We start from the raw sequence: 13655 nt of genomic DNA, 5'->3' as shown, positions 1-13655 counted from the left end.
TATGTATAGCAAGAATTAATAAAACTTTCAGCACTGAAATGAGTATGAGTTATTACGGACGGTTTAAGAAAAAGCATTTTTACGTGCAGTTTTTATTAAAAATATAATTCATAATAAGTACATAAGTCTTAAATTTAAAACAATCAAAGTTGTAAAAATTATTCTAATCTTTTTTCAGATATGCTAAAGCTAATTCCTCCTTCAGATTTAAAATCTCATTCATAATCTCCGTGTTGTTATCCTCGAGTTTCTGTAAGGCACTTTTGTACACTTCTTCAGTCTGTTTGTGCTTTTTCAATATTTTCAAAAATCTATCTTCCTTGCTAAAGTATTTGTCTACAAAAATATTTATTCATCAATCATCGAAAAGTACAAATGAGCCTCTTACCAATATCTTTACCACACATTTCTCGCAAATGGTGGTTTTCATTTTTCAAACTATTTACATGATGAACCAATTCGTTCAGCTTTGCTTTGTGATATTGCTTTAACTTATCAGTCTCTGTGTTATGCAGTGATACTTTCTTACTCAACGCGTCACATTCGCTATTTACTTTAGTTAATTGTCTTTCTAACTTTAGATTTTGCCCCTCAACAGCCCTAAGTTTAAGTTTCAAATGAACGATGTCTTTCTGAAACAGTGATTGCACCAAAGTGACTAAAAATATCACGACACGCACCTCCAAGTCGTTATTTTTTATCTCTTTTGAGCGATTACAAATACCCAAATCGGACATCTGCGATATCGTTTTTCTGTGTAATTGAACCAACAAAAGCGAATTATTTACAACTTGTTCCAACAATTCTGTGCCAGACTTTGCCAAGTCGATTGGTGGAAGACCCAATGTCTCAAAATCCTGAACTCAATCACTACATGAGGGCTACTGTAAACTTACATACCTGTGACAAGAGCTGCAGCTGCTCCTCCAAGTCACTCTTGGGGCACTCAATACTGGACGAACTCGAATACTTCCTCTCAATTTCTCGCAAAACTTCGTCAACGTCTTCCAACTGATCCATTATTGTTAGATCAATAGAATCTATTTTAACTCGCAAACTTCTGACTTTTTTCAAATTCAAATTCTGACGGATGACGCCGACAACATAACCACAAACAGCACTACCGCTGACACACAAATTCACTGCAATTGGGGCTTGCACCACTTATGTGCCCAAAAGTCATGAAAACGAAAAAACGAGACACACACACACGAATATTCTATGTGGCATTTAGCCAAAAACCGCCAAAACTAAATTAAAAACCCCACCGCTTGACAGGTAGAGTACCACGTGACCGTTTGCCACGTGCCAAATGTCAATAATGACAGTATTTGTTGTTGCTTAATTGTTCGTGTAATTTGTGTTTATTTAATGATTAAGTTTTTAATCTTGAAAATGAAATGTACCGGAGTTATGGGGGACTTATTTTCTTCCGTCCACACCGTTCGCTTTGTCCTGAAAGTTTTTGCATCAAAATAACAAGCAAAATATTGATAGTGAAGGTAATAGTTTAATTTTATGTATGATGTGAACTTGAAAGTATGTCGAGATTATTGTATTTTAGCCGTATGGATAATTCCGAAGTATTATCAGACTGTTCTGAGTCTTCTAAAGCTTCAGAATGTGGTTCTTCAAACCTGTCAACACTCTCAGGCTTGAGTGAATATCAAGGTGAATTTTTGAGACTAAAGGAACTTATCGATCCTGGAAGTTCTCCCAATGTTAAGGCAAGTGTCAGGAGAAACCATATAACAACGTGGTACGAAAACCAAATTAAAACTTTGACTGTTCAATTACAAAATTCACTCAAGGAGAATGAAAATTACAAAAACCAGTTATACAATTTGGAGAAGAAAAAAGCTATTTTATACAATGACAAGGTCGAGACATTGCTCAAACAAAACAATCAACTCGAGAAAAAGTTGTTAGAAGCCAACGCCCAAATCCAGAGGCTTCTTAACGTCTGTGAAACCAAAAGTAACACAGACTTGCAGAACAAAATGTTAAAGCTTGAGAAAAACAATCAGGAGTTATCCAACCAGAACTATTCGCTATCAAATGAACTACGCCAATGTACTTATCAAAAGAGTGAGATTGAAAGTGATTATTGTAACTTAAAGTCTGAAACAAGTGACTTAAAATTAGATTTGGTCGCAAAGTTGCATTGTATCGAAGAATTGAAGAAAAAAATCTCCGACCAACACGTTGAGCTACAAAACCTGACCCAAAACAACGTAAAGTTAGTCCACGAGCTTGATTTACTTACAACCGAGTTGGAATACGTCCGGAAATCGGAAAATTGGTACAAACACGAACTGCACCAACTGCAGGCCGAGAAAAGCGACTTGAGTGCGCAGCTTTTGCAAAATAAAAAAACCACAGCCTTACAAGGGCAAAAAATTCAGGAAATGGGGCTCGAATTGAGCAATTTGAAGTGCGTTTGCGACGAGTTGCGCTTGAGTTCGCTGAAGGAAAAGGAGAGGATTTTGAAGCAATTTGAAAACTCCACTGACACGCCTATCAAGCTTGAAAATTTTAATAAAATTAACCCTCCCGTCGACATTGACGGCATTAGCACTTATTATGAGACAGTTATTAGCGATTTAACGAGCGACGTTGCTAAAATTAAGTCGGACTTTGAGCACCAGCAAAAAAATTTCGCCAACCTTTCCAGGGAAAATTCGGAGGTTTTGGCGAAATGTTTGTTGTTGCAAAACAGTTTGAACGAGAAGGAAAACACAATCGAGCAGTTGGAAAGCAGTAAAAAAGAATTGAAATGCAAATTATCGCAAGCGATGGATAAGCAGGTGGAGGAGAGCCGGAAATTGGCGGATTTGCATAAAAACTGCGCGAAACTCGAAACTGAGTTGCAATTAAAAAATGAGGAGAAAGACGTTGTTGAGAAGTCGGTGAAGGCGATAAAAGCGCAGTTTAATTCGTTCAGATGCGGTTACCAGCGGTTGAAAGACGAGCTAAGTCGGAAGAACCTGGAAATAGTTCGACTGCAACGTGCGTTAAGCGAATTGGAGGAAAACACGGCGCGGGATGCAGAGCACGTTGCCAAATTGAATGAACGGCTTGCTTTTGTGGAGAGAGCGAATAAGGAGGCGGAATTTGCGAAAGAAAATTATTTAAACGAGATTAATTCGCTAAATAAAGCCATTGAAGGTTTACAAACGAAGCCGGAGGAAAATAACAACACGAGTCGAGCTGTTGATGTAATGGAATACATCTGCAAAAGCTGTAATATCGGTGAAGATGGCTCTAACCGCCGTTCTGTGTCAAGTGGCAATCACTCCGACTATATTAAATTATTACTAAATCGGATTGTTGCACAATTTCAATGCAACGCGACCGAAATTGCGACCAAAGACCGCAACATCGCCGAACTGAGGCGAAAAATCGCAAAATTGAAAAAGTTTCTAATGAATCGCGTTGAGAAAATTGAGGAGCGGTGCAGAAGTTTTTCAAAACGGAGCGACGAAAATATGAAAATGTTGAAAGCATTGTGTGAAAATAGCAAGGGTTGCGACCAGAGCGAAAAGTACAAGCACTTGCAAGCACTGCTACAAGTTAAAATCCAAGAGGAGAAAGACAAACAACGACGGTAAGTTTTAATTACGCTGCCCCCATTCCCTCGTGTTATTGTATTTGTTTAAGCGTTTTGGATTTGTATGTTGCAATTTTTTGGCGTGGAATTTGTAAACATGATCACATTAAACCGCCTCTGCGATTTTTCGCAGGGATTATTTGAGGGAATTTCTGCGTTTATGTGTTTCACGCGATTTTTGGCCTTAAAACGGTTTTTTTAATCGAAAATTGATTTTTTGGGCATGTTGCTGTTCACTCTCTTTTTCCGTGGGAGTAGGTAAATAATTTAATTTGCAAGTGAAAATGGGAAACAAAAAATGAATAAGAGAGAGGCTTTGATCTGGCGTGTGTCTGCTAGCTTTGTCATCATGTCTTGGATAGAAAATCTTGTTGTAGTTTATTATTAGACAATAAATCAATATGTAGTTCACGCTATGAGACGAAAATCAACTTTCTTTGTTGCTTCTGAAAGTGATTTTATCTCGCGAAAAGTAGAGTTAGTTACAGGGTGTGCCAAACGTTCCCATCTTTGATGTTATGAGTCAATAAAGTACTTTTTTTCGATAGCAACGTGTTTTCACTATTTTAAAACATGCTTCCCATAGCAACGTAAATTAAAATGTTCCAAAAAAATTTTGAATAACACTCATACGAAAACGCTTAAGGTTCTCGCATAAGCTCGTTGCATAACGAACTCTAAGCTTGTGTTTTCGCACTCTATTAATAACTATATTTTTTCTGTAATGCATTTTTTTTATTTTTCGATTTTTAATCCGTTTCAGTTCATTTAGTGACAAAAAAGTTGATATTTTAATATCATAATGATTTTTTTAACAACGAAATTTCATGTTTCGGCTGTTACTAGTTTCCTGTTTATTTGCTAAATTTTCGATGACGGATCTGCTTAATTAGGTGTAGTTAGACCGCATCAGCGTTCTCGTTTCGCTCGCAAAAAATGCACTCATAAATTGTTCTGTCTTGCATTAAATTCGGTAACGCGATACTTTGATTTTGTTGATTTATCGTAGACGTATCCTGTAATGAAATCATTAATCTTTATCATTTTTTATCACCTTAAATTTATCACATAATTTGTCATTTCAGATACGAGAGAAATTACCGCACATTGTTACGGAAAGTTCGCGAGCACATGAAAGGTAGAAATGTAGCGGAAAAACATAATGGATATTTGCAAGAACTACATAACAATTTATCAGACGAGTGTAACACGTTGAAGTTACAGCTAGAGATGAAAGATTGCGAAATAAATAAGTTACAAGATTGTGTAGATAATTATTTGGCAATTAATGAAAAATTAAAACAAAAACTTGAAAAGGAGTTAACTAATCCGTGTACCAAATGTGAAGAATTGGAAAAAAGTAACCTCGCTGATGCGCTAAAGAGGTGCAAATGCGAGGCGAAAGATGAAGTAATTCTAAACTTGCAACATGAGGTATTGTGTCAACATGTTTCGATTTTACGTTTGTAATTTTTATTTGTAGAATGAACGTCTGTTATTAGAGATGACTTCGCTCACTGCCAAGGTGGAAACACTTGTTGAAAGTAATAACGCATTGGGTGCCAAATTAGCTAACTTAGAAAAATTGTTATCGGAAGAGAAAGCTACACACGAAATTACGCGAAATGGATTAATTCAGTTGGAAAACACTTGTTCGAAATTTAATAATGAAAAGGAGCAGCTGGGTAAAAGACTCGAGAATCTTTCGGGGAAAAATGTTTACCTAACTAAAGAACTACAAGTATAATTTTCCTTCATTAGCGAATTCTTTTCCTACTTAATTTTTTGTAGCACATTAATTCGTGTCTTCAGCAAAGGACTGAAGAGGTAAACGAATTAAACTTGCAGAGAAAACACCTCGAAAACACTTGCTTGGAGAAGGAAGTTAATTTGCAAAAGCTTATTACTGGTCTGAAGAACCAACTTCTTGTTTTTAAAAATGAAATTGACTCACTAAAGAATGAAAAATACTTTTTACAAAGGCTGTGTAACGACTTAAAAGTCGCTTTGAAAATTCACGTGGATCACAATAAGGTAAGTCATGAAATTATTATAAAGTCGATTTGCTAGTTTGAATTTTCAGGCTCTGAAAGAGTATGTTAATAGCAGCTTTAAGGGGAAAGAAAAGTTTGACAGCATGCCTCTTCTATCAAATTTTCCCAGTCCTACAAGGTACGACGATGGTTACATTAATAAATTATTAGAAGAGAATAAAACGCCCGTTCAAGAGACCCCGCTTAGTGATATCCAAGATTGCCTGAATACGCTTCGAAATGAAATTTGTGTTTTACAGAATCAGATTTCTGAAAGAAATTATTTGTGATGTGCAAGTATTAAACCAGTATTTACAAAAAAATAAAGTTTTTGCGTTTATTCTGCCCACGTTTATTTCCTGTTTGCACAAATTCCTCAACGTCCCACTGAAATATTTATGAAAATATAAAGTCTCAAAGGTTTATGGAGTAATTTGTCAGGTTGTCGTGCTTGCGATATCAGCCTTCGATTTCCAACTGCGTTTTTCAAACCTTAGATTTTTTTCTAAGGAAGGAACTTCCAACTTTCAGGTTTACTTAAGAGACTTTTTCATTTGGCTTTAAAAGTCATCAAAAATGGTCAGGTCAAAAACTACTCTTGCATTTAAGTATTCGACAGTCAGAAATTCATTTATTTCGAAAAATTTCTTCAAAAAATAAAGTGAAATAGGAGGTAACAAATTAAAAAATAAAGCGAAAAAGAAGGTAAGTAAGTAAATATTTTTATTTATTTGTAAGATTTTTCAAAATAAGGCGGAGAAATTTTTTAATTTCGTCGAAAATATCTTTATTTTTGTGTCTTAACACATTTACCAGCTAGAAACAGCTAATTATAGCATAAAATTGCGTAAAACAAACCCAAAATTTATCCAGTTTGCTTTTTTCGGTGAGAGGACTTTTTTTTTCAAAAAAAATTACTAAAACGGGCTGAAAAATTACTACAGAAGTCAGTTTAACAGTTTCACGCGATTTAGTTCATTTTATTTCAGAGATCTTGCGTGTTTATCTTAGTTTCATTTATTTTTGAGCGAAATCTCGACATAAATAAACAAAAAAAATCAATCATTTCAACTGGGTTGTGGAGTTTGGTACGATTTAAAAATAAAAATATTAAAAAATGTAAAAACAAAAAGAGTTAAAAAAAAATTGCACTGTTTTGTTTAATGCACTTTGTGAATTTGAAAGCTTGAATAAAGCCGTCCCTTTGGTCCTTTTAGTCTGTTACCGGCTACAGCTAAGACCATTAAACTTTAAGATTAAATTATAGACTGGTTTCAGCTGTAATGCTGCCATTATCTAGGTAATAATGTTGGTGCTCCATTCTGTTTATTCTAAAATAAGTGCATAATTAAAAACTTAATTCAACATCTCCCTTTAGTCAGTTTTTATGTTCGTTTAAGAAAACAAAACTCGCTCATATAACGGGCTTTTCGGCGCAAAGTCGAATAACTTTCTTCATTTTTTTGTATTTAATATCAAACACAAGCAAAGTTCCGACTTTGCATTACCTTCATTAAATTTTTATATTTGATTTTATCGAGCAATTCAGCCGATTTTAATTTTCTTCGGATACCATAAACTGGTTGTGTAAAAACGACAAAAATCTCATAATAAAATCTAACGTACCCAAAGGATGAATAACTTTCTTTAGTGAGGTCTACCAGAAACCTTATATTTTATTTCGCATTCTGCGACACGCTAGACTAGTCTGCGGCGCAACTGAATATTTAGAATAACAAAGCGGAACAAAATACTTGAGTTTCAGAAAATGTGGCTGCAAAGTCATAATTACAAAATTACAAGGAAAGTTCTAATACTGCCGGTAATTAAAAACGTTTGAGAGGAATCCCGGGCCCGGAAGACCTGACTATGACATCCACAAAGTATAATGATCCTTTTTAAGGAAAAGTATAAAATGAAGTGTGCGGTTTTATGTTTGAACAACTTGATTGTTGGCAGATCGATAACGATTTTGACATTTATTTCTGATAAAAATGCGTTTCAACTCGTCCGAGCTGTGACCTGCTTTAAATTAACAACGACCTAGTGAACCATTATGTCCGTATGAATGATTGAATCGATTACGATAATCCCATAGTTGACCCCGATTTGCCCACCGGCTTAAATCGGCACAGAAGTGGGCAAATATATTTTTCCAACTCACATTCTGCGCTGGATTTAAATTATAATTGTTGTTTATAGTGGGCGGTATTTTTAAATTGCAATATTTATGGAAGACTTTTATTGTAAGCTCGTAAATAAGCGGCGTAAAACATCAAACACAAAGCCATTTTAAGAAATTCAGTATTTGCGTGCATATTTTTAATAAAAAGTAATTATCCTTAGGGTAAAAATAGCTAAATGTTTGGGATTGTGTTCCCAATGCAATTAAATTTTACTGTTTCGCATAAAACGCAACAAAAGGGAACAGACACCGTGTTTTGGTTAAGACACAGCTGCTATCAATCAGTTTTCGTTTCATCGGAGCTGTTGATTTTTTTTTACTCAAAGTTTTGGTGTACACTATGACGTGTTGCACGTTCAACACCCGCAGCTTCTTAATTTACTCCAAGCCGTCATTTGTGAACGGCTCTCCCGTCAATCGGCCTCCAAAATGCGAGTGCAGTGAAAAATGGTGCAAGTGTCCGAAGTGAAGGAGAGCTTTGTGGTGCAGGAGCCTCCAAGTGAAGCTTTGAGGGTAAACTTGCGTTCCCATAAATATTTATGCCAATTTTGAGAGCAAACTAGTCTAACTTCAAAGCTGCATTTTGTGAATTGTGGAAGCAAATGTGATTAAAATGCAACCAAACAGTTGATATAAATCTAGCATCAAAGCAGAAGTAGCTACATTTTCCGCCGAGGTGGTAACTTATGGCTGGCAAACTACCATAAATTACCTGTCTGTTTATTGCAGATGTCTGGTTATAACTTCCATTAATTTTAAATTCTCTTCCGATTGCCCCGAATATCAAGATTATGTGGAATAAGCAACCGGTTGAAAATGTTCGGATTTTGCTGCGCTTACGAGGATATTTGTAATTTATTTGGCAATAAATTTATAATGTTGCCGTTTTCAGCAAAATCGTGTATATGGACAAATGTAAAAATGGATAACATTCCTGAAATTTTAAACTTACCACAAGCGTTTAAAACGCTTTATATGTTTTTGTTGCTCATGAATGGTTCGAGAAAACGTGCGAAAAGAATAAATAAATGAAGATTAAAGTGAGTTTATTTTTTATCCTTAAAAATAAATGCTCAAATAATATTGCAAAAATACCTCATGGAAGAGAATTCGGCTATAAAGTTTTAAATTCAAATTTTGTCTGTTAAATTATGGTAATTAAGCAAATCAATAATTAAATTTTTTAATAGTGCTAGAGCCGGTTTACACAACATTTAGTTGCAATCAAATTTTAATTGTCGATTAATTTAATGTTTGTCAGTGACAATGTAATTCGAACTAGTTTTGTTCTGAGTAAAATTCACTTACTGCATTATTGATCTATTGATTTTATTCTATTTTTTTTTCAAATAAAACTTTTTTATAATTTAATAATAACTTTTGTACCACCAAGTAATCAAGAATATTTTTGTATATCTCAAAAATTGTGACAGAAATGTGAAGATAAACTAATGCAAAAGTTACTAAACGATATTTAAAATAGTGTATCTTATGGTTTTGGGCAACACGACAAATTTGCAGAATATTTTTGCAAAAAAAATGGTTTCGGATCAAAATGTTTATGCCACAGTTACAAGAACGCGCATTTTTAAATCACATAAAAATCTCCTCACCGGATTAACGTACAATTGTAGAAATATGATATTAAAGGAAACAAAATGATAAAACTGAAAATTCCATATTTCAAAATTAACTGGGGAAAAATGAAGTCATTCAGATACTTAGGGGCAGCAATATCATACAAAAGTTTAAAAGAATATTAAGAAAAATCATAAAGTACTAAATACAATTTATTGTAATCGGTACATACACCAAAAAATATGTTAATTTCTCTTAAAAAAAATTGATGTCATGTTACTCAAATTTTAACGCCTCAGTATAGTATTTCCATCTTTCAACGGTCGTTATTTTACAATGGTGTTAAAGTTTTTAATTCTATGTGGAACGTTTCAGTGATTAAATTTCTTACAACTCTAGAAAGTTTCTTGTTCTCACATTTTTATCAATACATGCTGCATTTTTATTTTCATTTTTATTCTTTTTTACATTTTCTTTACCCCGTGATTTTTAAAGAATGGGGGAAAAAATATATTGGCAACACTGAATTATTGGCCTCCCTGATAGAGTGTTAAATGGAGCTGTTTTTTTTTCACCTTTTGTTTTTTTACTTTTTAGTTCTTCTCCGTATGTTCATTTGTGTATTTTCTCTTTTGTTTAATTTTATATATTTTTTTGTTATTTTGGATGTTGAGTTGAATACCTTTTGGCTAGACTTCGCCCCATAGAGTTTGTATGTATTTTTTTAATAAAATTACGATTATTATTATTATTATTATTATTATTTACAGCAGAACAGAAAAAAATTGAAAAAATACTACATTACCTGAACTGTTTTCTTTATTTTACTTTAGGTACATTCTTTGTGAATTAAATTATCTTCACAAAACAAAAATATTAGGTGCTTTAATTTATTGAAAAATGTAATTTCTTTATTTAAAGGTCTGTTTTATTTAAATGAATGAAGAGATCATGAAGGTAGAGTATTATTATACCAGTATGAAAAAATGAATATTTTTTGTATAAAAGTTGAATGAAATACGCCTACTTTTCCTAAAATAAACTTATTCATAAAAAAGTTAAAAAAAAGCAACGTAACACAATTTTAAATTCATTTAATAAATCCTGTATGCCCCAAGGACTGATAACTTTTCTTCTCTGAACGGACCACCTTATATTTTATTTCTGACTTTATAAATTCATAACGAAGTATTGATAAATCACATATTTTGAATTTGCAGTCTTCGAACGAGTTAATATTAAGTTTGTTGATTCGAACTTGCTACAATTTAAATTAGATTCGCTCATAAAGTTCAAACCTTCTTGTTCAAAATACCTTCAATCTAGGTATAACTAGCCCAACTTTTGTCCCATATTATATTGTAGCAAAGCTGCTTTTGAAGTACTAGTAGTGATTTTTATTAGTAAATTGCAGTTTTGGAACAAAGGCTTCTAATGATATATCGTCTTGACAATGCCAGAAATGGTCAAGCGAATAATGAATTAATCATTCACTCGTAACAAAGAAAATGAAATCAAAACACAAACTGATGCTTTTGTAAAAAACGCTTTCATGTTTTTAGCTCGTTGCTTGCAGTGTTCCAAATCTTTAAAATAAAAAATTGACTCGAGAAAAATGGCAGTTTATTGCTCCGTCTGGATGTTTAGAATTTTTTCGGGCGGGTTTGGGGCTACGTGCATTCATTCATTTTCATAATTTCTTTGTTTCCGTTAAAAAGCTTTGTGCTTAAAATGAAAATGGGACATTTTCCCTCACTCATTATCTTGCGTAGTGCATTTTCTCTTGTTAATTAAGCTTTCCAAGATTTGGATTAGCCATCCGTGCCTTAATCAAAATTTATTTACAGGAGGAGCGCCGCAGAACGGGAAGATATGTAGCGACTGTGATAGCAATTTTTGTTTCTTTATTCGGTTTGTACCAGGCGATGGCTCGAGGGACGCCCGAATATGCAGCATTTTTTTTACCGGCACTGATTATGTTCTTCTACGTGCTTTGGATTCTATACGCTTCCAGGTCTCGCGGCAAACTTTTTACCGTAAGTTCGTTAGAAAATTTGCATTTTATTTGTGTTTGCAATGAAAAATATTATTAAATTAAAGAACAAGTTTGGAAATAAACGGAATTTTACCTCTACAACGGTATTAACGAAAGCAATTTGCTCACCTTTGCTGTAAAATAAATCTGAGAAACTAAGACATAAATCGATAGTGTGGGAGTTTATTCTACTCCTGCATAAGAACAATCAATCAGAGACGTCATAAAATATTCATACATTTTTCCATTCACGGCAAATCCCGGCCAAAGTTTCAACTTTCAAGGAAGTTGGCGTTTTGCGTCTAAAATAAAAATAGACGCGATTATTGGAAACAGCTTAACGTGTCCATTGATCTCGAATTATCTCTTTACACATCCTTTGTACATTTGCAAGCACGTTTCAAGTTTTATGGCAGTTTCTACAAATTTTGTACACAAGTTTGAATTTATTCGTTTTTTAAATTTTTAAATAATGAATTTGGCCGATAAAGCACACAAAACTTCCGGATTCCTTGCATGATTGATTGGACTTCCTGATGATTGATTCCAATAACAGCGTAAAAATTCACAGTTGTGTTTGCATTTTACCGGATGTAACCTATTTCATGCCCACCTATAACTCCCTAGTGTTTATTTGAGATTCTCCTCTTTGACAGTATTAAAACAAATAATTTTTACTTAGTTTCCACATTTTACGAGGCTCATTAATGTCAATAAAGCTGTGTGTAAAAGTTATGGCGTTTTATGAACTCTTATAAAAGCAGCGGTTACTTTCTACTAAATCTTTTTTGAAGTACTGTTTATTATTTCTAGGATGAAACCACCGAAGCACTGGAAGACATTAAAACTGTTTCTGAGAATCCTTCTGGGGACAGCAGTCTTACAAATCCCAAACCATCCACGTCCCAGAAGCCACAAATTTTTTCTAGGTCCTATTCCGTAGCGTAATTGATACAATATTTATTGTTTTATACGATGAACGCATTTTGTATATTTGTTACAATATTTACATTAATAGGATAATATATTGTAATTAGGTATTATGTTGTTTGGGATGTTGCAAAACATTGCATTAAAATTTTGATAATTTAATTTTAATGATTATTTAATAAATATAAAAATATTTTATTCCCTAGAATGAGCAATACATACAGGGTGTCCAGCCCTGCTGCCATCCTCTGTAGCTCAGTCATTATTTAAAAACATATTCCACAAACAAGTTTTTGATTATACAAAGTGTCTCAGCTATACTCTATATAATCAAAAATATTTTCCTAAAATACTTCGTAGAGTATAAATACCGTGTATAGTCAATAAATATTTTTATTAAAATAAAAATTAAAAATAAAGGTAAACACATTCAGAGTTTATTCGACGTTTGGTCATAAAATTGCTTAAATATTTTTAAACAGATTATTTTATAGTTGGCTGGTTGATACGATTGCTTACCACATTGCCAATATTTAACCTTCGATTTGTTTATAAGATGATGCAAAGTCAGTAATATCTACCTGTTATTACTTCCAATATTTTCTTCTTCTCCTGCCCGTAATAATTTATATTTTGGTTCATATTTTTATTAAAAATATTAAGAAAAATCACACTTAAAGTTAAAGTAAGTTTGAAAAACAAAATCTTAAAGAATCAGATTTTCAAACTATTTAATGTGTGAGGTGTACAGAAAGAACTCAAAAAAAATTCCAACGCTGTTTGGAACGAACTTTGAATTAAAAAAATGTCCAAAAAATAAACAAATTTTTACAATATGTTTTTAAATGATTTTTATCTAGTCGTCTGTGAATTTCCTATGTAAAATCAGAAATGCCGCTTTATAGAGTTAATGACAGGCATTTAGACACCGAATATTTCCATTCTTCATTTATTAAGTCTCCAATTCTGAAGTAAAATAATAAAAATGTAACAATTTAGTTGCATTTTGACGAAATTTTTTAAATTAATTAATTGACAATTTGTAAATTTCACAGTTTTGACATCTACTGACAGAGAATTCAATTGAGCAGAGCGGCACAATTTTTTTATATGTAAACTAATTTCAAAGTTAACTAGATGAGAATCATTTAAAAACAATTGTATTATTAATAAATGGTAGTAACCGAAATTTTTTATTACTTCCAATATTTTCTTCTTCTACTGTCCGTAATAATTCATAATACAGGGCATCGTTTGGTTGATATTTTCATTAAAAATATTAAG

At 33.1% G+C, this 13655-nt stretch overlaps 3 protein-coding genes across 4 annotated transcripts; 2 read left to right on the top strand and 1 right to left on the bottom strand.

Moving 5' to 3' along the window:
- Window positions 1–76: 76 nt before the first annotated feature.
- LOC103312292 (uncharacterized) lies at window positions 77–1285 on the bottom strand. Its single transcript, XM_008192592.3, has 4 exons — window positions 901–1285; window positions 681–857; window positions 389–632; window positions 77–336 (listed from the first exon to the last, which is right to left on the bottom strand). Exons 1-4 carry the CDS (start codon window positions 1018–1020, stop codon window positions 164–166), a joined length of 714 nt encoding a protein of 237 aa, XP_008190814.2. The 5' UTR covers window positions 1021–1285; the 3' UTR covers window positions 77–163.
- A 37-nt stretch (window positions 1286–1322) lies between these two features.
- LOC103312293 (paramyosin) lies at window positions 1323–5983 on the top strand. Its single transcript, XM_008192593.3, has 6 exons — window positions 1323–1502; window positions 1565–3607; window positions 4696–5044; window positions 5094–5351; window positions 5402–5644; window positions 5694–5983. Exons 2-6 carry the CDS (start codon window positions 1569–1571, stop codon window positions 5931–5933), a joined length of 3129 nt encoding a protein of 1042 aa, XP_008190815.2. The 5' UTR covers window positions 1323–1502; window positions 1565–1568; the 3' UTR covers window positions 5934–5983.
- A 2132-nt stretch (window positions 5984–8115) lies between these two features.
- On the top strand, window positions 8116–12533 carry LOC103312294 (uncharacterized). 2 transcript variants are annotated; one of them, XM_015977757.2, is made up of 4 exons: window positions 8349–8504; window positions 8558–8868; window positions 11254–11442; window positions 12255–12533. In XM_015977757.2, exons 2-4 carry the CDS (start codon window positions 8857–8859, stop codon window positions 12387–12389), a joined length of 336 nt encoding a protein of 111 aa, XP_015833243.1. In that variant the 5' UTR covers window positions 8349–8504; window positions 8558–8856; the 3' UTR covers window positions 12390–12533. The 2 variants fall into 2 exon arrangements, with proteins under 2 accessions (XP_008190816.1, XP_015833243.1); XM_008192594.3 differs by lacking the exons at window positions 8349–8504; window positions 8558–8868 and adding an exon at window positions 8116–8341.
- The last annotated feature ends 1122 nt before the right edge of the window (window positions 12534–13655 follow it).

Source organism: Tribolium castaneum, chromosome 1 (assembly GCF_031307605.1).
Source record: "Tribolium castaneum strain GA2 chromosome 1, icTriCast1.1, whole genome shotgun sequence".
Taxonomy (NCBI): Eukaryota; Metazoa; Arthropoda; class Insecta; order Coleoptera; family Tenebrionidae; genus Tribolium; species Tribolium castaneum.
Note: the sequence above shows the minus strand (reverse complement) of the source record. Positions and strands in the feature narration are given on the sequence as shown.

Coding starts and splice junctions, on each gene's coding strand:
- LOC103312292 (XM_008192592.3), bottom strand. CDS start 1,020: ATGGATCAGTTGGAAGACGTTGACGAAGTTTTGCGAGAAATTGAGAGG. Junction 858..900: donor AGCTGCAGCTCTTGTCACAG/GTATGTAAGTTT, acceptor GATTGAGTTCAG/GATTTTGAGACATTGGGTCT. Junction 633..680: donor TAAAAAATAACGACTTGGAG/GTGCGTGTCGTG, acceptor TCACTGTTTCAG/AAAGACATCGTTCATTTGAA.
- LOC103312293 (XM_008192593.3), top strand. CDS start 1,569: ATGGATAATTCCGAAGTATTATCAGACTGTTCTGAGTCTTCTAAAGCT. Junction 3,608..4,695: donor GAGAAAGACAAACAACGACG/GTAAGTTTTAAT, acceptor TTGTCATTTCAG/ATACGAGAGAAATTACCGCA. Junction 5,645..5,693: donor TTCACGTGGATCACAATAAG/GTAAGTCATGAA, acceptor TTGAATTTTCAG/GCTCTGAAAGAGTATGTTAA.
- LOC103312294 (XM_008192594.3), top strand. CDS start 8,276: ATGGTGCAAGTGTCCGAAGTGAAGGAGAGCTTTGTGGTGCAGGAGCCT. Junction 8,342..11,253: donor CTCCAAGTGAAGCTTTGAGG/GTAAACTTGCGT, acceptor ATTTATTTACAG/GAGGAGCGCCGCAGAACGGG. Junction 11,443..12,254: donor CTCGCGGCAAACTTTTTACC/GTAAGTTCGTTA, acceptor TATTATTTCTAG/GATGAAACCACCGAAGCACT.